The following is a 24,004-nucleotide window of genomic DNA, read 5'->3' as shown; positions in this document are numbered from 1 at the left end:
AACACAAGTGTACATATTCCCTGGTGAAGACACAAAAGCATATGCGCAGTTCTAACTGGAAGGTTGAAGTCACAGGAACTCATCCCGTGTGGCCTGGGCTGGCTGGACCAGACTTCCCTCTGTGATCAAAGAGGCAAAAAGGTCAAGCGGGGGCAGGGAAGAGGTGGAATGAAAAGTAGGAAAGTTAACTGTACAATCACTATCACTCTTGTGTATTTGCCAGGGCTGGAGGAGGAAGGAGATGCCAACAGTTTACTGCACTGGGTTGTATGAATTCAATGGAACCAATTTTGACGAAACAGGTAATTGATGAAAATTGTTAAAGCATACAAGTACACAGAATCAGGAGGCAATCCATGAATCTGTCCTGGACCAGTTCATGCACCCTCATTTCTGTTTAGGCTGAAGTTCAGGCCCTACAATTCAGTCTCTTAGTACCAGGCTTACTTGGTTTGTCAGGCTCTGGGAACTGCCCAGATTGTTAACAGTCATAAAATGACCACCCATCCTGCTTTGCTCAAAGCAGAGGGGTTTCCTGGGATGTGGGAATTTCAGTGCTAAAATCTGGATAGTTCCCAGCAAGCCAGGATATGTGGCTCACCCTATAATAGGTAAAAAAATCTTGGGGACCGAGGCCTTAACCTGGTACACATTTTCTCTCTTGATTAAAGTGGCTACATGTCAGTTTGTTGTCAAGGCAGAATGGTTACTGTGTTTGCCTGCAAAGCCACTGAACTCAGGATCTTTCTTTGTGACATGATTTGAGAGGCCTGGAATGTGCAATGCTCAATAGAAAACCAAATGCCGTTCTTTTCTAGCTCAGAGCTTTGGTCCAAGAAAGCACAGGGATGAACAGTGGTTCCCTTGAAACTACAGTGGAATTGCCTAAGAGTTGACGCCCTGTGGTGGTAACCACAATGCAGTGACCCAGTGACCTGGGAGCTGTGACTAATTGGGGAGGGGGAGGCACTGGGCGTTGCATAAGCTCTTACATAAGGAAGTCCATTCTGAGGAAACGCTTATGTTCATAGGACTTTTGTCATCAACTGCTGTTGATTCCATGTCACTATATCCCAAAAGATATTTCTTACAGTACTTAGTGAAAGAAATTCCAGCAGCCTACCCAGAGTTAAAATAAAACTCAGGCCATGTTAAGAGTAAGATCAGGCAGTCTTACAGTCTTATTGTCATGTTGATTTTGTTTCAAGAGAGAACTGTGGGGTTTTCCTTACTTTTCCTCTGTAGGTATGCAGTGTGGATGGGGAGTGATCAGGCAGGAAGCCAGGGAGAGGGGAAGAGCAAACATACAACCAGAGTCTGGGTTTATACACAATTCGTTTTTCTTGGAGGAGGGTGTATTCTATTTATTAGACAGAAGTCCCGAGCTCCAGCCCACATTCAAGGAGAGGGGTATGAATACTAAGAGGTGGGCTGAGGTGGCTAGGTATTTCTGTCCCTGCACACACAAAATTCTTTGCAAAACTGGGTCCAGGGTAGAATGGACTTGAAAATGACATTGGATTCTGGTCTTTTTTAGTTCACTTGATATATATTCTAGGAACCAGGAACCCCGGCTTTTCTGAAACAGGAAGTGATTGGGAGAACAAAAAGGGTAATAATAGCAAACACAGGAAGTGCTTACTATGGGTTGGGCAAAGTGTTTCAGGCAGATTACTTTATTTAATCCTCATTTTGTATGAGGTAAAAACTGTTATCAAACTTATTTTACAAATGAGGAATCTGAGGTGTGATTTGGGTTAGCAATTCATTAGGATCACATATCTGGCAAGGGTGTGTGTGTGTGTGTGTGTGTGTGTGTGTGTGTGTGTGTGTGTAGTGGTGGTAACGGCCTCTGGTCCCTGAATGCCAGTATCTGGGTCTGAGTGTCCAGTTCTATGAACGTAAGACCTTAGCTGGAGTTAGAATTCCCAATCTAACTGGGAAATCTAAGCAAAAATTCCCAGAAGTTTTGTTATGATTTAGATATTAGGTGTCGCCCAAAAAGCTCATGTGTGAAATAATGCTAGGAAGCTTAAAGGTGAAATGATTGGGTTATGAGAACCTTAAACTAATCAGTGCATTAATCCCCTGAGAGGGATTAACTTGGTGGTAACTGAAGGCAGGTAGGGTGTGGCTGGAGGAGGTGGGTCATTGGGGGGTGTGATTTGGGGGTATATATTTTGTCTGTGGAGAGAGCCCTCTCTCTCTCTCTACTCTTCCTGGTACCATGTCCCCAGCTGCTTTCCTCTGCCACACATTTCCACTATAATGTTCTGCCTCACATCAAGTCCTGAGGAATGGAGAGGAATGGAGTTGGCACCAAGACCTCTGAAACCATGAACCCCCAAATAAACTTTTTCTCCTTAAAATTGTTCTTGTTAGATCCTTTGGTCACAGTGGTGAAAAACCTGAGTAAAACAAGTTTCTTCACTCTTTCCTCCACCCTCACAGAGTGTTCTCATCTTGTCTCCCAGGAGACCCTTTTCTCTCATTCTTAAAATTGTGTCTTGGATGGTAAGGACAGAAGGAGGTTTGTCTGACTGAAGTATTTATTCATTTATTTCATCAATAAATATTTAGTGGAGTCGTTTGTATCCAAGGCATAGATCTAGGAAGACTGGTACATGTGCATTGCCGTTAAATAAGAAAGCTTTCTACTATTAAAAATCAGCAGGTCTTGACCTTGAGCAAAACTGACTCCTGCCCTCATAGGATTTAGAGTTTAATGTGAGAAAGAAGATGGGAAGACAGAAAGTAAATAAGTAAATAAACCAAGACTTTTATTACAAGTTGGAGAACTGTAAAGAAAGGGAGATGTCAAAGGAGGTTCTGTAGAGGTGGAAGTCAGTAGTTCCCAACCACTGCCAATATTGGTATTCTCCAAGGAGCTTTAAAAGTAATGATCTGTGGGATCACACCAGAAATTTGGGTTGTGACAGGGTCCAGGAATCTGGGGTGCACAGGTTTGGGACCTACACTGCTCACCCCCCCATGATAGATGCAATAGTCTCTGTGTCCCATGTGGAGAAAATGTGTCTCCTTTTAAATGTTATGAAATCCCACAAGGCTACATGAACAGTGGCGCTTATGACTCAGTGTCTTTCAGAGTTTTTTGAGAAGCTTTTTTTAAAGAGGCTTTTGGAGTTTTTAATTATAGCCTGACCTCACCTTCTTCACAGGCCACAGATGTGAAACCATCCAGTAAGACTGGGAGGCACTTCTGAAAACAAATACTACCCTGAGCTCAGAATGGAACCACCCCTCCAAAAAACTAGGGCTTTGTTGCCTGGCCAAGTCCATCTGCCTAACTCTCTTCCCTCCAGATGGGTTCTTAGCCAGCAGCCCCTCAGCCAGTCCTGGCCTGTCAGAGCTAAATGCCAGAGATGGACCCAGCCCGGGCTTCTGTGTTCCTTCCTCTCTAAGATCCCATCCCAACCTCCCATCGTTCCAGGCCTAGATGTCCTCCTTCTTATTAACAACAGTCCTTATATCTGGCTGACACTGACAGAATATTTACTACATGCCCAACACCAGTTAGCATTTTACCAATGCCGCTGCTTTCTCTGGAACATGAGAATAGAGACTACATCCGGCTTCACTATTCTCCAGTATGTGAACAAATCACTAGATCTCCCATTGCCTCAGCTTCGTCCTTTATAGAATACTCATTCCACTTTTACAAGCCCGATGAGAGAATGGAATGAGAAAATCCATGAGAAGCTCTTAGCACAGAGCCTGGCACGTAACAAGTACTTAATAAGTGATAGTTACTACTGTTGGGGTGTTTTTGCTTAAGATCTCTTCCAACTCTAAAATATGATCAAGTAAACTTGCTCAAGTTTAGATAATATTACATAGATTATAGACTTTTCTTCTGAACTATAGGTTTAAAGACATGGGCCACATCATAGAAGTGGGAGATATATATATATATATATATATATATATATATATATATATATATATATATATATGATCTCTTTATTGTGCCCCTTTCCTGCCCCAGCATCTACTGGTCTCCCTTATTTTTTAGAATACTTGAACTCATCATAACAGAAAGGTCCATGAGCACTGCCCACCAATTACTTGATTCCTGAGGAGGCTACTCTGATTGACTTTTATGGAGTGTGATCAAGGACTTAGTTTGTCTCGGATTTACTTGTTCTGGTAAATATGGTAATTTATGGTTTTCAGTTGGGGTGTGTGTGTTTTTCTGTGTGTGTGTCTATGAGTGATGTGTATGTGTTATGTATATGTGTATCATATGTTGTGTGTGTTTGTGCATCCTGAATCTTAAGGGCAGATATAGGATCTTCTATTTAATATCATGGTACAGGAGAGCAGGCACAGGTTTGGGGCTTATCCTAAATTGGGATCTCAGCACTACCATTAACTTTCTGAAGACCTTGGATCTACCTAACCTTTTTAAGTCTCCTCTCTGAGAAGTAGGATGTCTTACTTTTCAAAGTTGTTTAAAGGATTAGAGATCATATAGATGAAATACAGTCATCCCTCAGTACCTGATGGGGGATTGGTTCTTGGGACCTGCAAAGCCACCAAAATCTCTAGATGCTCCAGTGCCTTAGATTGAATGGCATGTTATTTGCATATGATCTACTCACATCTTCCATATACTTTAAGTCATCTCTAGATTACTCATAATTCCTAATATGACATAAATCCTTTGTAAATAGTGTCAAACTGTATTATTTATGGAATAATGACAAGAAAAAGTTGATACATGTTCAGTCAAAGCACAGTTATTTCTTTCAATTATTTTCTGCCTGAGGTTGGTTGAATTCTTGGATGCAGAACCCACAGATACAGAGTGACTTTTTATCAAACTTTCCCAACACATGAAAACACTCAGTAAATAATGTTCATAATAGTAGTTACAGGAACCAGAGGGGAGTACTCTGACTTCAGTAGACCCCAAATAAAATACCCATGGATTCAAGGTCTCTTGGTCTCTGCTGTTGCTTGGCTTAAAAAAATTGCATGTAACATTCAGTTTTTAAGCAATTGGATTATAGAAAATTACATTGACAACATCTCTTGAAGGCAACTTTCTAAAGCACCAGGGCTTCATGTGGTCAGGGTTTCTCCACATTTAATTTCCCATCCTAACCCAGCAGAAGGGGTCATGTGCAACCCCAGGGAGAGGAACAAGGGAAGAGTGGCTAGTGCCCCACCACTCTGGGCTCACATGCTTCCCATTCTTAGTGCATGGAAATTAAGGGGTGGTCCTCATCTTTCTCTGGATGCTTTTAGAAATCCGCTTACATCTTCGGGATTAATGATCTTTGCACTCATCTCTCAATCAATACTGAAACAAAATTTCTAACCCTTCTGGAGAAAGAGGCAAAGGAGGATGGTTCATGTTGCCAAAAGCAAAGAATAAGTGATAGGAAGTTCAGTCTCTAATTCTTCTTACCTACAATGTGTTTAACTTGGGGGTCCAAAGATACTTACCCCTTTGTCAAAGGTTGCAAAAAATTTGATGTAAGGCTGAAAGTGTTCAGCTGCCTCTTCAAAAGCCTTGTAATCTAGGAGAAAAAGAACAATAAAAGAGACAAATGTGTTCAAGAGGCTCTGCAACTTTTATTTCTTTTTTTTTAGTTCTATGGTTGGTACCAGGCCTTGAACATGCCAGGCAAGTACTCTACCACTAAGTTACACCCCAGCCCCACACTTCTTTTTAAATGATGTAGAAAGAGTTCAAAGCCAATGAATCCTGAGTGTGTTATGGGGCGCAACTTAAGAACAGACCGATCACCACTGAGAAGTCCGAATTTGAGAGTCTTTATTAAGCTGGCCAGCTGTCTGTCTCACACAATGCCCCCCAAAAAATGGCTATTGGGAGAACAGCCCCGACCACAGGGTTGTAGGGGTTTTTATACCAAAGATCACATCAATCATAAGTGTCTGTTGCTATGATTCAAAATTACAAACTAACATCATGAGATCATTGACAGAGGGGGAAGTGGGTCAAACTGACCCTTACCTAGGTACAAACTAAAGAATGGTTGCTAACATCCACACAATTAACGTTTACATGGTACATTGGTTACTACATAGGAGTTACCATTGTATATTATTAAACATGTCACACTAAGTAACTGATGATGGGCACAGAGGCAGGGTGTTCCCATGGGAGAAACTTATTTCCTACATAACATGGAGTCTCAGAGCAAAATGGAGTCTATTTAGTCATTTCCCTTAGAGTCTGGCCTATAGCATTCTCATGGAACCAGATCTGTCAGCCCATCACAAGTGGATAATAATTTAATAATTATTTAGATAGTTAGTTATTTAATGCTGTCTAAACTCATATTTTCCCCAAAGAGTTTGAATTAACTGGTATACAATTGCCAAAGAGAAGGTCTCCGCACACTATAAAGAAGATTGTGAATGGAAAGCAGAAAACAGGAAAGAGAAAGAGAAAGGAGATAAAAAAAAAACATGTAAAATTCAAAAGAAAGTTCACTTAAATAGCTGCTAGTTACAAATGCATTGTCTAGACAGAGTACAGTTAGCTGTATTATTAAGGAGCCCTGATTAAAAGGAAATTCACCTTACTATGTGAAGTAATCATAATCAAAAATGTCATCACACAAGTATTTTAAACTCCTCAAAGCAGGTGTACAGCTTTTGGTGTGTCCTAACTTTCTTTCCTTATTATTATTATTATTATTATTAATTTTCTTTTTTTTCTCTCTCCCAATTTTTTGAATTATTTAAATTTAATCAAGCCTCTGCTTGACTCTGGTCCTAAACTTTAGTCCAAACTGATCAAGATAGGCATGCATGCCCATGTGATGTAGGATGCTGTGTCCTGGCACACCTAGGCAGGTACTTGGTAAAGATACCCACATTGGAGCCTTAGATGTGTGGGTGATGGTAATGGTGGAAGCAGTCGTTATTCCAAATGAACGTAATAATCCTGAGAATCCCTGAGTCCATGATTTATTCTTAACAAGATTAACTTTCTTCCATTTCATGGAATTCCACATCCTTTATCCAACAGGAGGATAAACTTTTGCTAGAATTCTGGGACCATGCAGGATTTTCCAAGATCCTATAAAAAATATTTTGAGAATAATACTGGTTCAAGGGAATACCAAGATAAGTTAAAAAAAAAAAAAAAAAAAAAAAAAAAAAAGGCCCATCTTAAAAGGCCCAGGCCATGGATGCTTCAAAGAATCACAGTGCAGGGTGACAGCTGCTGTAATGGAGCTGACAGCAGCATGCATAGGAGAGAGGGGCTGAAGACTTATAAGAACATAGGTACTGATTATACACACCAAATTCATCCCCCAAAGTAAAGGGAGGTCAGAGAAGACATTCTGCAGTCTGGTAATTGGGGTAGAGGATTGGGTAGAGGGGGAGAAGACAGGTGAGGGCATTTGAAGAACAAGGAGACAGAAAGTGAGGAAGTGGAATGGTTAGAACAATACCAAAGCAGCAGTGGGCACCATGAGAATCCCCTGTCCCTTTTTCCCCAACGTCCCCAAAGAATCTCTTGAACTCAGACTCTGATGGAAAGAATGCACTGACCTGTGTCAGGAGCTTCCCTTCTTTTCTTGGAGATCCAACCTACACTGCCTCTAGGATGAAGCATGGTGACCTGACAGGTTGGTGATTCAACATGTTATTGAACCATTAGCATCGCCCAAATGGCACTTGTCTTCCAGAATACCTGGTCTTAGTGTGCTCTGTCTGGTGTTCGGCCCCCAAGCTCCAGCTTACTGAAGACTTGGTATTTCCTCATTTCCCGCTTCTCTCAGGGTTTTCCACACAGGGATATTAGTACATCAGATGTAAGTAATCGGATGTGGCTAATTGCACCAGTTAGAAACCTTGAAGAGAGATGCTTAAGATAACATCTTTTGTCTTATAAAGAAGAATCAAACCAATTGTTGAGGCATGAAACACTCAAAAGAGTAGAAAAAAGCATCCCAATAGATTTTGGAAACACTGCCTACTTTGTTCATTAAGGTGCAACTGCAGCAACAAGAAGGTGTTAAGATTTATACACAGAGTTCTATCTGAGAATCTTGGGATTCCACAACATTCATTCACAGAAAAGCTCTGTCTTATAAAGCTTTGTATATGAGTCTGAACTGCACATAAAATGTTGCCATAAAGAAGGTGCCTTGCTGGGCATAGTGGTGCACACCTGTAATCCCAGTAACTGGGGAGACTGAGGCAGGAGGATCACAAGTTCAAAGCCAACTTCAGCAATTTAGCAAGACCCTAAGCAACTTAGCGAGATCCTGTCTCAAAAAAAAAAAAAAAAAAAATATATATATATATAATAATGAAATAATAAAAGAAGGTGCCTTAACATCCTAACCAACTTAACCCCTCCTCTTTTACCTTTTGGTTAAGAAGCAGGTTCAGAACCTCCCACTTGCTCTTTGCCATTTCACACTAATGCAGATTAACTGTCCAAGGAGAGTCTTAAGAGTTTATCAGCTAAGAAGTGAATTAAGAACTAAATTGTGAATTATATTCATTTTGGAAAAAATTTTGGAGGACAATTATTGACTCTGAAAAACACTGAATCTTGCAGAGCATCCTAATAAACTTAATTGAAAATTGTAAGAACCATGTGAAACATACAATGTACTGAAAATGATTAACAATATTAAAGCAAAAATTCGACTTAGAAAATGAAATAAAAATGACCCACTAGTTGTTTTATTATTTAGATTTTAGAAATAATTATTAAGACTAGTAGAGTGATATCTGTAAATTCCTAAGAAAAAGCTGCATTATTATTTCAAAATATATAATGATAAAAAGGATTTAATTGGATTTGCAATCCAATCAAATTATCACAAGAAATATGAACATTATATTTTTCATGAAAAGCAAAGTCATAGCTGTCAAATTGAAAGGGTTCTCCTTGAAGAACAATTTAGAGATTGAATTATCTGAACTCTGTCCAAAGGCAAGAAGAGAATTTTCATCAGTTATAGAAAAAGCAATGAATGCTGTCCTTCATTGACCACCATCCATATTCGTAAGTAAGTCTCTTGTCAGTGGTGACTATCAAGTATTTGAAGAACTCTTCAATTGCAAGCTGCTACTTCAAGCATAATATCTAATATCAAAAAGCTTTATTCTTGGAAACAAGTTCAAGATTCTCATTCAAATTCTAAAAATACTTTATCTGAAAATTTTTTAGTGTGATATGTGATGTTTCCTATTTTACATTCTACATTATATAAAATAAAGAAATTACACCTTTTTTTCACTAAGCCCCAATCCCTTCCAGTTTACCTCATTTTATGCCTATAAGTGTTATATTTTTTTGTGTGCCATGACCTGAAGCCTTAAAAATATAGCCCAGTAGTTACATGTCTGAACTCTATAAAGTTCTGGAATTTGAATCGTGGCTCCACCATCTACCGGCTGCATGATATTGATTGAATTCATTGAATCGTTTTTTATTTTTTATTTATTTAAAATTTTTTAAAATTTTTACAGACTGCATTTTGATTCACTATACACAAATGGTGTACAACTTTTCGTTTCTATGGTTGTGCACGATGTAGATTCATACCATTTGTGTAATCATACAAGTACATAGGGTAATGATGTCTGTCTCATTCTGCCATCTTTCATACTCCCGCCCTCTCCTCCCTCTCTTCCCCCTCTATATAATCTAAAGTTCCTCCTTTCTTCTCTCGCCCCCACCCCAACCCCATAATGTATCATCATCCACTTATCAGGGAAAACATTCGGCCTTTGGTTTTTTGGAATTGACTTATTTCACTTAGCATGATATTCTCCAATTGCATCCATTTATCTGCAAATATCATAATATTATTATTCTTTATGGCTCAATAATATTCCATTGTGTTTAAATACCACAGTTTATTAATCTTTATGCTCCATCCCTTCATCATTACTAAAATACAGATAACAGTGACAACTACTTCACGGGCTTATTGTGACAATGAAATTCTCCATATGAAGCTCCTCACAGGTGTTAATTGAGTTATTAGGATTATGAAGAAAGCAAGGTAAGGTGTTCTTCATGCTGATCTCAACTTTACCTTCCTTCTTACCTGTCACCTGAGCTCAGTGGAGAAGGAGAGAGAAATAGAAGGATGGAAACAAATGAAGAGAGAATGACCGAACAGGAAAAGGGAAATAGAAGAAAACTATACCAAGACGAGAAAGTAGAAGCGGGCAGGAGAAGCTTCCTGGAATAGTCGGTGCCCACAGAACTGGGGCGAAACTCCCTGGCTAGCACTGTCCCTGAATGCACCCATTTTGAGCACTGTGAATGGAGGTTTCAATGAAGGGAGTGAGAAGAGGGTGAAGCTGGGGCATGGAAGCGAGAAAATAGGTGGGTTGTTGTTGATGAGGTGACCGAGGACACCAGTGGGCAGACTGAGTAAAGACACAGCTTTGCAAATAATTTCAAAATATTTGGGGGTTTCCAGAAATAGTCAGAAGCAGCCCATAATTGCACCTCCTACTTGTACTACACTACCAGATTCTCTCAGACTTATGCCCACCCCCTCTCACTTTCCCTCTCTCCAAGGCTAAGGCACAGGAAAAGGCTTCGCTCATTGGGTTCAGACTGCCAAAGCAATTTAAAAAAATGCACTCAAGTAGTTCCTCTTCCTGCCCTTCTGGTCCCTTCTTCCTGCTCTTCCTGACTCCCACCCACCACCATCTCATCTTTGTATGAGCCATGCTATTCTCAAGTCCTGTGCCCACCCAAAACCTGACCATGAAGTCTTCATAAGGAATATGCCCAAGGGTGTGGTGGCCCAAGGACTAGCAGCCTGGTTGTCAGCTGTGGGTTTGACCAACAATTTCCACAGTCGGTAGCAGCTGCTAAGACCATCCCCATCCAAATTTTCCTCTGATTCTTTCTCAATTGACTGAGAAGCTCTCCCCTGGTGACCACAGAACTGCCAATGTCAGAGAGGTGACCTACTGTGTGTTCCAGTTTAGAGGAGAATCCAACTGGGAGGTGGATAGGTAGGAAAGTGGAGGAAAGGGCTTTCTCCTGTTGTGGAACACACACACACACACACACACACACACACACACAGAGCACTTCAAGGTTAGAGAACATGAATCAGCCTTAATGTTCTGGCAGCACGATTCCCTCCCCTCCCCCCGCATAGGGAAGAGGAGAGATTCTAACCATTATCCTGTCCAGCACAAGAGATGCTGAAGACACATCCTCTGTTAAGATAATCTAACATCCCTTATTGGGTATCTGGTCTTTAGACTGACAGACAGGCATTGACAGAACTTACATTCTGAGTCTTCACTCTTGAAAAAGCCAAGGAGTTTGATCTGGTCCTCAAGGCGTTCGAAGGCCTGGACTTCCAGCTTGCTGTTGATGATCTCCACTGGATCTTCGATTAGCTGAAATGCCACACACACCACACACACACACACACACACACACACACACACACAAATGTTCAAATTGGAGAAGTCTTTCCTCCCCAGCAGGGAAATAGAGTGCTTCATGGGGAAGTTGTAGCAGACTTTGTGTTTGGGGCCTGAAGTATCCACCCCGCTCTACCCCAGCAGCACAGCAGCAGTACTTTAGATGGAACTGACCTTAAATCAAGGGTTGAGACGATTGTTCTGGGGGCAATTTTTTCCTACTTACAGATTTTTTAAAAAATTATTTTTATGGTAAATTAACAAATTATAATTTATATATTTGTGGAGTATGAAATGATGTTATGAATTATGGATAGGATACAAAAATAATTAAATCAAGCTAATTAAAATAAATACCACCTCATATATTTATCTTATAAAAAGCAATGAGAACATTTGAAATTTAGTGATTTTGAAATGTACAATATGTTACTATTTACTGTACTTGCCATGCTGTGCAATGCATCTCAAAGGGAAAAAGCTTATTCCTTCCGTCTGATTGAGACTTGGCCCCATTTGATTATCTTCCCATCTCCCCACCCCCACCGAGTCTCTGGCAATCACTATGCTACTGTCTGTTTCTTTTTAGTTCAATCGCTTTCAATTCCACGTGTAAGTAAGAACATGTAATATTTTCTTTCTGGGTCTGACTCCTTTCACTCAGCATAATGTTCTCCAGTTCCGTCCATATTGTTGCAAATAACAAATTCTCTTTTTTTAAAGCTAGATAGTACGTTATTGTGTAGATGCACTATTTTCTTCATCTATTCATTGGTTGATGGACACATGGGTTCATTCCATCACTTCACTTGCCACTTATTGCTTCATGAATGGACCTGTGGCCTATTTCTGGCCCAATGAGGCTCTGGGAAAGTTTGGGATTCTTAAGAGAACAATGGGAAGCCAGAATTGGGGTTTTTCTCTCATTGGCTATGAATGAGGAAACATGATGCATCAGCTCCTGATTCCGGCCACCTTATAATTAACTTGTGAACAGTCAACTGAAGACCAAGGCCAGATTCTGAAAGCAGAATTATCTGTAACTTACAGACATAGAACTCTGATTGGATAATGTCTAAATCTGCCCTAATTCTGGCTTTTTACCTATGTTGGTCAATCACATTATTTATTGTTTGAAGCAGGTAGAGTCTCATTTCCAAAGCTGCAGGGACAGGGGGCACCATGGTGGTCCAGAGTTATTATGATACTTCTCTCAACATTTTTCAGGGCTTGTAGGTGTGAGTCAACAAGATGGTAGAGAGAGGACAGGTCAGATGTGAGTTGTAGATTGTAGACAGGCAACAATAAACCACAGGGTACCAGCTTGTAGACAAGGAATGATCAGAACGAACAGAGGTTCAACAGTAGGTCCTTTATCTTGCAGAACTTGTATTCCAAAGCATTAAGCTCCACAGCTGGTATTGAAAATGTGAGTTTATCTATGAGCAGAATTTTTTATAGTATTTGCTCCTGTTTCTCTGAACTTATGGATCTGAGGGTGTAGTACCTCCATAGTTGAGAGTGAGTGTGATTTGGGGGGCTCCTTAGCACTGCCTCCCTCTCCTTGATGCTGCTCTCAGGAAACTCAGGGCAACTCCACCTTTTGGTCACTCCTCTCTCTCCTAGTGACAGGTTTTCCCACTCTCTCCCATAATCCCCAGCTCCTCCTCAGCAGCACTGGAGCACAGCTGAGGGAATTTCAGTGGATGTCAATGTCTAACAGGTAAGAAAACTATTGTGTTATTACTGAATGGTCCCAATTTGTGACCCTTTGATCACTAATAAACAGTTTCTAGGGTGACTTAAGGTCCAGCAACCCAGTAAAAGTAGTTAGCACTGGGATGTAATTGTTCCTTAGTTTGTGTGTGTGTGTGTGTGAAGTCTGAAAAACCTGTCTTATCACCATCTTCTCTGTTCTTCTGGCTTTTCCTCTATATTTGAGCCCAAACAACTCCATGCAGGACCACTGTGCATAAATGCTTACATCCAGAAGAAACTCCACCAAGACATCAGCTGCAAACTCGCCATCGAACTCAATTGTACGATCACCCTTGAGAATGTACAGACTTCCTTCTTCATTGAAACCTGGAAGAAACAAAGAGACCCAAGAATAAGGTCATTCTAAGGTAGAAAGAGTCACCATATTGGACCTGAGTAGCAGCAGGGTCAGGATTAGTGGAACTAGCATTAACCCAAGGACCAGTCCCCTCAAAACAACACTTCTTAAAGGTTCTCAAAGTGGGCATACAATTTGAAATAGCCAAGAACTAATAATTCCATCTGGATTTTAACTTAAAAGAAAAATTTATTCTTCAACCCACCAGTACTTTTCAAAAAAACACTGCTGGTACCACATCATTTTCCTTATCAGAAAGCTTTAACACCCACTATCCACTTGACTCTTTATCCTGGTGTTCAAATTCCCTCTACCATGGTGCCAACCCTCCATTGGCTATACCCATACTCCTTTGAGAATTGCTCCCTGGCCCCTTGTGCCACTCCCTTTGCATCCTGCTCACATGCTGAAATGACAGGCAATGTAAAGGAAGAGAAGAGTCCCAGAGCACAATTCTATACATTTAGGTTCTCCTTGTTCCCCAAGTCAGGAGCTCATGCTGTTATCGATCTTCCCTCAGTTCTGTTTGCAGGTACTCACTCTAACAGGTTCTCTGAGGATAGGGCCATTGTCTTCTTGTTATCCCAATGCTTTGTACACATTGACTGGCACCCCATAAATGTATGTGGTCAGCCTGCATTCCTATTCTAGCTGAAATGCACATCTTCCTTACTCCATTGATAGATTAAGCAAGGACAGCTCTGCACCTTCTTTGCTACCCTCCAGGGCCCTTGGTGTAATGTTGTGTACTTCAACAAATGCTTGTTGGAAAACTGCATTTCCCGCTCCCCATTGATGGTAAATAGATAAGGCTGGTATTTATTCCAATGGCAAGACATCCTTAATTCCTTAGATTGTTTCCAAATTCTCTATTAGCTGGAGAATGCTTTCTCCAAATGAACTTTTCTGCCAAACCTCCAGAGGCAGGAAGGCTGTACTGCTGCCGACCTGAGGAACCCACATCAGAGAGCACTGTTCATAAATCAAAAGGAGCAATGTGCTAGGTATCCTGGAGGCTGGCAATGGCTGATCTTGAAAGGGGGAATATCAGTTAGTGTCCTGCCGATGTTGTATTTGAAAGAATGTTCAGTAAATTTAATTAGAATAAAATACTAACTAGTGTTCCAGCAGTCTACAAAAGTACTTAGAACAAGTTGGGCAAGAATTCATAAGAAGAGACCAGCAAAAGACATGACGGGGCTTGGTATGTCTAAGTAAATTTTTTTTCCTTAGCAAAACCAATTAAGAAGTGATGGCCCTACAGCCTGTCAGAGACCAGATAAGGCCAATGGAAGAGTGGCTGAGGATGAAAGGGCATGCTCACAAAATGTGACCACATCCTGTGGATCCCAAGGATCAAACAGTCAGAAGGAATCTCCTGCCATTCCCCAAGGTGAACTCTTTTTAAAATTTTTTATTTATTCTTTATATAGTTATCACAGTGCTGGGGATCAAATGCTAGGCAAGTGCTCTGAGCTACCTCCCAGTCCTTCCTACTGAGCCTGGAGAACAGTTTACTTAGACATACCAAGTCCCATCATGTCTTTTGCTGTTTTTTCTTTTTTTCTCCCTTACAAATTCTTGCCCAGCTTGTCCTAACTGAATTCGTAGATTCCTAGAACACTAGCATTTTCTTCTAGCTAAATTTACGGAAAATTCTCCCAAGTACGAAATACTCATTAAAACAATGGCAAGGGAGACAACTAGGACTCAGTAGGCTACCAGGGGAGGAGAAGAATTCATTAAATTGATTTTGATTCTAGGAAAAGAGTTCAATGTATTTTGCTCCCATACTCAAGGAGAAAAAAACTAATCCTTAATATTTTTCCAGGGAGATATCCTATGCATTCTTAATAAATCATTATCATTTTATAGGCCTGAGTTCTTCCTTGTGTCTAACCTAAGTAGTTTCCCATAATTTAAAAGTTATCTAGAAAATAAAATAGAAAACGATTGCTTGTGATTTTCTGGGATAATGAACTTTGATGTACCTGAAAGTATTTACTGAACCACCACTAAGCTATTTTTTTTTCTTTCTGTGCTTACTACTCGAAATCCAATTAACCTTTCTTCAAAGGTCCTGTTTTATAACCTCCTGCTATTTTTTTAATAGCCATTCTTCACTGGTCATGCAGAAAATGCCAAACGGGCAGTACATGTGTGAGGCTGTTTGGAAACAGTTACCTCTATCCTCTCTCCTTGGAATTGTAGAGTAAGAATCTTAAAGGGCACTTGCACTTAAGCATGACATATTGACATGAGAGATTACAGCTTCCACCTTGTAGTCACTTAACCATACCTCCCCTAAATCCTCCTCCTCATCCTTGGTGATAATGTCCAGCTGGGGCTTACCCTTACATTTAAAAACCCCTGGGGCCCTGGAGTCACAGCCATCAATACTATCTTTTGCTGACTGTTTTAGCAAGAGGCAAGGTGACGTAGTGATGGAAGAAGAGAGTGTAGCTTTCTCCAAGAGAAAGAGGAGAAGCTTTTCGGCTATTTTAGGGGCTAGAAATAAAGGCTTGAGTCTTTACAGTCAGTTTCTAAACCAGAAACCCTCTGTTGTACTGATACAAAGATGCATGAAATGATTAATGTGATGACATTTTGTTTAGACCTAGATTTACATTTATGAGACTCTTCCCCAACCCAAGACTAAGGTTTGCAAGATCATTTTACATGTATTTAAAAATAGTCCCATTAGCATATAAGGATAAATGCAACTGTACTTTTTATTTTTATAAGACACCTTTGTCTCTTCCTAATATATCTCAAAAATCACACTTACCCAGTTTCTTGGCAAGCTTGGCTTCTTTCTTGGCATCCACCATCACAAAGCCTATATCTTTATGTTCCAGGACTTGGGCCACAAGCTGAAGGGACAAATAGGAGGATAAGTGGGCTGAGGGAAGAGAGAGGGTAGAAAATACCACAGGATAATACTGCAATGTTTTGTCAGGAGGGTTTTTCTTCATACTTCTGCTATTCTGACCTATTCAAGCAGCAGTGAAGGAACTCTGTACTTGTCCCTAAGTTGATGAGTCAGCAAAATGTTAAGAATAAAAGGCAGAAAATTTGAGGAACAGACCTATGACATAATATTTGAAAGAATATCACTACCATCAGACACACTTTTGTGTCATCCAGTAGATAAATTTTGAATTGAAAGAGAGGAGAATCAGAAATAAAGCTGAGAATATGTGAACACCCATAGATACCTGTCAAGGGACCCTGAGCTTCCCCAGCTGTCAAATGAACCCAGAGAGGGGGATCATTAACCCCAAAGGTGAGGAGGTACAGCAGTAAACTAGATGGACAGATGGCTGAAAACTGCTCAGGGTGGACACCAGCATAAAGGATGACACCAAATGCAAGACTGGCATGGAGCTAAGCTTCCTGACACTTAGATATGAGTAACATGGGAGACACAACAGACCAAGATCTAATTCTTGCCATCTAACTAAAAGGGAGTTTGAAATAGAAATGGGGTGAAGTTACCAGAGAGATCAAGAAATACTAATGCTACTCTTCTTTTTTGGGGGGAGGATGGTGTTGTGTTTGGGATTGAATGAGGATCTTGATACTACTTTTCAAAAGTTAAGTTTAAAAAATCATTGATTAATATGCAGTTGTGCTGGGTGTGATAGTGCAAGTCTGTAATCCTAGTGGCTCAGGAGGTTGAGGCAGGAGGATTTTGAGTTCAAAACCAGCCTCAGCAAAAGTGAGGCATTAAGCAACTCAGTGAGACCCTGTCTCTAAATAAAATACAGAAGAGGACTGGGGTTGGGGCTCAGTGGTCAAGTGTCCCTGAGTTCAATCCCTGGTACATAAAAAAAAAAAAAACCAAAAAAACCAAAAAAAACCAAAAACCAAAAAACAAAACTTTGCAGTTTAAGAAATAATGCAGAGAGAGCTCTCATTCATTTTATCCAGTTTTCCCCAATAGTAAGATCTTACAAAACTGAGGTACGATTACACAACTTGGATATGGACACGGATACAATGAAGATATAGAACATTTCCACCACCATCTCTGTTGTCCTTTATGGTCCTATCCACTGGTTCCTGCCCCATCTCCTTTTTAGTCCCTGGAAACCACTAATTAATCTGTTCTCCACTTCTATAATTTTGTCATTTCAAGAATGCTATGTAAATGAAATTATATAGCATATAACTTAAAGGGACTGTCTCCTTTCACTCAGCATAATTATCTAGAGATTCATATTGCTGCATGTATCAACATGTTGCTGCTGAGAATTCCGTGGTATATATGCACATTTTGTTTGATCATTCACCCACTGTAGCTGGTCTGAGTTGTTTCCAGTTATTGGTTATTATGAATAGAGTGGATACAAATATTAGTGTATAGGTTTTTGATTAAATACTAGTTTTAAGTTCTCTGGGTAAATGTCTAGGACTATATAGCCTGGGTTGTTTGGTAGTTTCATGTCTAGTTTTACTGGAACTCTCAGATTGCTTTCCGGAGTTCTAATCTCATGAGCAATGCATGAGTGATTCAGCTTTCTCCACATCCTTGGTAGCATGTTGTGGTGTCACTATTTTTTATAATTAGTCATTCTGATAGGTATGTAGTGATATTTCATTGTGGTTATAATTTACATTTTTCTAATAGCTTTTGATTTTTAACATTCTTTCCATATGTTTATTCACCTTCTGTATGCTGTCTTCTCTGAAATACCTAGTCATGCTTTTTGCCCATTTTTGTATTGGGTTGTTTTTTGCTTGTTTTTAGAGTTTTTAAATATTTGCTCCTTTTCCCCCCTGCTATGTGGTCTATAAATGTTTTCTCCCACTCTTCAGCTTGTTTTTTTATCTTCTTAACCAGGATCTTTCACAGAAAGTTTTCAACTCTGATGCATTTCAATCTAGCAATTTTTCCATTTGAGGGTTGGGTCTTTGATGTTCTTGTCTTCTCTGTGTATTGACTCTGGGATGACAACTCACTCTCTACGTCCCTCTACTTTCTTTTCTGTGGCTGCTTTTTCATTCCCTCTTTATTCCTAAGTCTTCTTTCATTTTGCCTGGTACCTCCTCCCTTGAGTTTCCTTAGGTCTTTCCTTACCTATCTGTGCCTCCCTCCCTCACCTTGTCATCTGACCCCCACTCTTTTTCTTTGTCTCTAGCTCCTAACCATTCCCCTTTCTCTAAGGTTAAGGATGCATGGCAGAGCACAAAGAAGCACTCTGAAGAGTGCTCTCATGACAGGATGGAGGAGTGGAGGGGCAGTGAACAAATGACATCCCCTGTCTCTCATGCAGTTTTCTCTTCTGTCTTGGATTTTGGTTGAGATCACAAAAGTTTAGTATGAAAGGGATCATGTCAGTGTTCTTGTAATGCCTAAACAAGCCAGTCTTTTGTAAAATCCCTTGACTTTAGTCTGTTGCATTGAATCTATCAGACAAAATTATTTTAATGCCTGGTTTTCAGTGTAAGCCACTCTGTCCTGTTTAGTGCTGTCAGAATCTCAATTTAAATGTTTCCCTGTCTATCATTCAAAGTCAATAATTATGAGACTTAAAGGTCTTTTGATACGGTAGGTTTTCCTATTTCTAGAGCATGAGCCTCTGACAGGGGTTCTTAAACTTCACTGTGTGTAAGAATCAGCTTGGAAACTGGTTAATAGGGGTTGCTGGGCCTCAACCCCAAAACTGGGGTGGGGCTCAGGAATTCACATTTGTATCAACCACACTACCACACCCCATGATTCCAATGCATCAGATCTCAAACCACACTCTGGAAAACAGCTATAAATGGTTGGTCAACGCATCCAAAAGGGATGTGACATAGTGTTCTTCTAACTATGGGTCCACATTGGCTCTTTTGGCCTCTCTACTTTTGGTGCAGTAGAATAGTGGTAATAATAGGAAGAATGACAACCAAGAAAGAAAATAAATTAACTCTAAGAATTCAACAAAGAATTGAATTCAGACCTCCCCTAGGTCCATACCATCCACATTTTGTTTATGTGTAGGTAAATACAAATGTGTACAGTTGCTGGCAGCAACTGCTACACATACAGAATGTGGTCTTCTAGTTACCATGCTGATGCTTCGTGTGACTTCTGAGGGTATAAGAGTGAGAGGTGCCATCTCAGATTAACTCAGTTCTCTTCTCCTGATTTCCTGGCTAACTAAGCCCAGCAAATCACTGTCGTGTGCTGTATGGAGTAGGCAATTAGAGAGAGCCAGCAGGCCACATCAGCTGAGACCTGCCCACCTCTTCCTCAGCACTCTGATGCACACACCCTCCAGTGCCTCTGACCACTCTCACCTCCCACCCTGACTGGGTCCAAAGCCTGTTCATCTGCACTCATCATCACTGCCATCAGCCCTTGCAAGCACCCTTCTTGGGCCTAAATTCAGGGCGGTCAGCAATTGTACAGTGCCTTGAGACTGGGTGTGGAGAGTGACTGGGTGTGGAGAGGTACAAGCCTGGGGCCTTCTGAGGTCCCTCAGGACCAGGGGCCCTTGCTGGCCTGTTTGTGTCTTTCACTTGGCTTGACCTTGTCTTCATCCTACTCCAGCCATAATTCTCCTGCTTAACCTCTTCTCTTTTCTCCTGCAATCCAGTCTCACCATACTCAGGTCACTACCAGTCCTGGCTACCCTTGGCTGCAAAACACAACTCTAAGCTCATCTTTCACCTCATTCTCCTTTCTGGAATTTCAATATCCCATCACAGGGACAGCACTTTGGCACCTAATTTGTAATCATTAGTGTTGGGTGTAAGTCTCTACTGTATTGTGACTCTTTCCACCCTGGGAGAGAAACTCTGCTTTGTGCTTCTTTTGTATCTTGCACAGTTCCCTGGAGACACTCAGCATACTTGTGGATGAATGGGTGAGTTGAACTGAGTGCTTCACAAGTTCAAGGGACTTGTCAGCCAAAGGGGCAAGAAGCAATTGTCACCAAATACAGTGACTAAGAGTTACTCTTCATATGTGAGGAGAAGCAAAGGTAGAGTCAATGTTTCTTAAATGCTCAGAAACCTGGAATACTCTCCAGACACAATTGCAATTTTCTTCTGTTAACTTGCAATCATTCCTCTGCTGGTTTTGTTTATTTGACCTGTTGGTTACTTCTCAGTCTTGCTTGATGGGTTCAGCCTAGAGAATGGGCTTGTCTACTGGTTGGTAATGTGCAGCCCCTAGTCATTGGCACAGTGTTTACTCCTTCCAGAAACATGAAGATTTGCTTTAACCACTGATGATTCTATTGAGTACAAAAAGAACTTTTTACAAAGTTCTACATAAATAACATGCATCACAATAGTAAAGAAGGGGTTGTTTATAGTATATCCTTACTCTCTTTTATATTGTATTCTATAGGTATTTATTGCACTTCTGTAATGATGATGTCATCTTTAAATGAATGGCCCATGGAACCCAGTGGTTAATAGCACAGGGCTCCGAATCAGAGACCTGGCTTCTTGACTTGGTTAAAAGCCTGTACTGCAACTTCACTGTCAATTTTCAACAATGATGGTATCTATTTCATTGGACTCTTTTGAAGACAAACCAAGATAATGCATGTGAAGTGATCAGTACTGCTCTTGACATGAAGTAAGTGCTCAATGAATGCTACATTTCCTTTTAATATTATGGCAACTGGATAAGGTTCTGGATCTTGTGCCAATTCAAAAATACCAAAGCCTAAATTATCAGAATAGAAAGAGAGCAACAATCATCAATTGGGTATCTACTATGTTCCAGGTAGTATGCAAAACAAAAATGTGTAAGGTGTAAGATGCATGTCAGGCGAGAGGATCTTATGATTTTAAGAGGGAGGACGGTAAGGCACTGGGACAGAAAATAAGGGCTATGAAGACTTAACAGAGATGGTAGGCAGGGAGGTCAAATCACACAGGGCCTAGTGGGCTGTGATAAGTACTGTGGATTTGATTTCCATGCACTCAAATGGATCTAAAACCCCCCCAAATGCCCTGACTGGTTGGCGTGACTGCTGCACAAGCTCACTGGGGGCCCCTCTGTATCTTACCTACTACACTCTTCTTGAACTCCTCAAAATTTGGGGCTCTTTCCTGCCTCTAGTCTTTGCATGGGATCACCTCATTCAACTGTGCTCCCAAGCCCTAGGTCTCATCGCAGGCTTAGCTGCCTACAGGGGGACAACTTGTCCCAAATTCGCACAAAGTCATAAAAACACACAGTGTTTTCACATATGCCCTTCACTCTATCTAGAATACTTCTGCTCCCCTCCCATTTCCTCAACTCCAACCATCCTTGAAGTCCACAATTAAGCATCAGCTACCCGAAAGCATTCATTCCCATCTTCAATCGGGAGCTCTTTTTAGTCCTGTCAGTGGCACCCTGGGCTTTCCCTCTGCAGTTCTTTCTCAGTTTGTAAGTACATATTTATTGCCATGATTACTGACCTTCAACTGTCCCTGATGCAGCCTGTGAGCTGTACATCCATGTCTGATTTTTCTCTCCAGGCTAGTACCTAGGATAGTATTGGAATGGAGTATGTTTCAAAAAAAAAAAAAAAAATAGTATCTTGAATGAATGAATGAATGAATGAATGAAAGAGGAAGTTTCAGTAAGATCGTGAAAGAGGAGTGGGTGGACAGGCAGAGGGGTGCAGCAAGGGCATCCCAGGAAGAAGAAAGGGCATAAGCAAAGGTTTGAGGTGGGACTGTGCAGGGGGCCATAGGAGAACAGGCTGATTGGTTCAGGTGGAGCAACTCAACTTTAGCAGAATATATTTGGGGGAACCAAAAGGAGTCCTGTGTTTAAGACATATAGGAAGTCCAGACATAGGAAAAAGCAAGAGGACTTTGAATATTAGAACTGGGAGTTCTGATGTGGGAGTTGCCTGATTAGAAGAACAAAATGACTAATTTGAGCTACAGGAAGGTGTGTCTGAGGACACAGACCAGACAGAGAGAAAGGGAGTGGGAAGGAAGATGGCCATTTGGGGAGATGATGCTGTGGACTGAGCAGGAGATGGCTCTGGTCTCAGACGACGCCAGAGAGAGTGAGAAGTAACGGGAGCAGGTGATGCTACGAGTTGCGAGTCAGTCAGATCTGGTAGGTCTTTCTTGACTTTGGAGAGAGGAGGGATGTAGAACAAAGAGGAGGAGAAGATAAGATGATGTCAGGGTCCCTAACCAGGAAATGGAGTAAAGGACAAACGGTGACAACAGGAGGGCATGACAGAACCAGGGGCCAGTTTCTCAGTGTGGATTCAGATGCCGTGAGTTCATGGTCACAGAAGTCCAGCCAAGAGCTGGGGCGCCAGCTGGGGCTCAGCGGGGGAGAACCCAGACAAAGTTGTGGAAGTAAGAGCTGGAGGCTTGAGGGTGGTGACCTCTTTGGAAAGCAAGTGCATGAGAAAGTAACAGGATCGAGGGCTTGCCACCTTGGAGGGAAATACATGAAGAAGAGCCTGCCCTGGATGGAGCAAGGGAGGACCTTTGAGGAAACTGGAGGAAGAAGAGATTGCCATGCCCCCATGAGTCCAAAGTCATGGAGGAGAGAGTGGTCTTGTCAAATGTTGCAGGCAGTCAAGGAGCCGTGGGACACCTGTGAGGTCTCTCCTTTCAGGACTGATAAGTCACGGGTGACCTTGTAGAGAAGAGCTGGGACAGAAGCCAAGCACTGGGAGCTAAGCAGTCAAGTGGGTGGCAAGGACAGGCTAGAGCAGGTGCGGATCACTTGTTCAAGAAGTCTGCCCGTGAAAGGAGGGGGAAACACACACAGCTGGGAGAGGGGCACACACTCCCTGTGCTGCCTGACTGTCCCTGGGTCTCAGAGAACAGCACATCCAATATGCCAGTGTCTTCCAAGTCCAGTCCCTTCATGGAATGCATCAGCCTTAATCCAGGGAGAGAGAGAAAGAATCCAGGGAGAAAGAAAGTCACATTTGTACCACTTGCCAGGAACTGCCTTTGTGGAAGAGAAAGATTAATTTCTCTCCTGGTGAGAGGAGAGGTGAGAGAGAGAGAGATGGAGTAGCAAAGAAAAAGGAGGATGTCCCTTATTAAAGGGAGGTGGGTGGGGATTACTTTCTGCAGGGTCAAGAATCTGGGGGGAAAAAAAATCAAGAACTGAAGTGCCTGAGGGGAAATATCACATATCTCTGCTCAAAGTGAATGTCCCTCAGGCCAGTCATTAAAAATACTCTGGCTGCAATCGCTCTTTCCATGTAAGCCAAATGGTTGTTTTTACCCACTGTCCCTGATACCATCTGGCAACATGTCAAACTATTCAACAACTGTGTGCCCTCTTCTGAAACCAGAGAGCTGAGGTTTATCTCCCGTAATCTCCTGTCACTTTCGGCTGCCCTCACATTGGACCTGGGCTATGTATAGCTAGCTGGGCAGTTGGCACGTGATATGTCCGTGAGGAGTCTGGTTGAGGGAAGAGAGCAGCTATTTTGTGAGAATCAAGTTTATTGGGGTTTTCTGGAGATGGAA

At 41.4% G+C, this 24,004-nt stretch overlaps 1 protein-coding gene across 1 annotated transcript in view; it reads right to left on the bottom strand.

The window, feature by feature from the left end:
• Window positions 1-24,004, bottom strand: part of Casq2 (calsequestrin 2) — a 61,220-nt gene that overhangs the window by 22,944 nt on the left and 14,272 nt on the right. Inside the window, exons 2-5 of the mRNA XM_047529663.1 lie at window positions 16,335-16,419; window positions 13,415-13,515; window positions 11,292-11,403; window positions 5,473-5,546 (exon numbers count right to left, since the gene is read on the bottom strand). Coding sequence (XP_047385619.1) covers window positions 5,473-5,546; window positions 11,292-11,403; window positions 13,415-13,515; window positions 16,335-16,419 — 372 coding nt within the window. The remainder of the gene's footprint in view (window positions 1-5,472; window positions 5,547-11,291; window positions 11,404-13,414; window positions 13,516-16,334; window positions 16,420-24,004) is intronic.

The sequence above is a fragment of the Sciurus carolinensis genome, chromosome 1 (assembly GCF_902686445.1).
Source record: "Sciurus carolinensis chromosome 1, mSciCar1.2, whole genome shotgun sequence".
NCBI classification, from domain to species: domain Eukaryota; kingdom Metazoa; phylum Chordata; class Mammalia; order Rodentia; family Sciuridae; genus Sciurus; species Sciurus carolinensis.
This window is presented reverse-complemented; position numbering and strand designations above follow the sequence as displayed.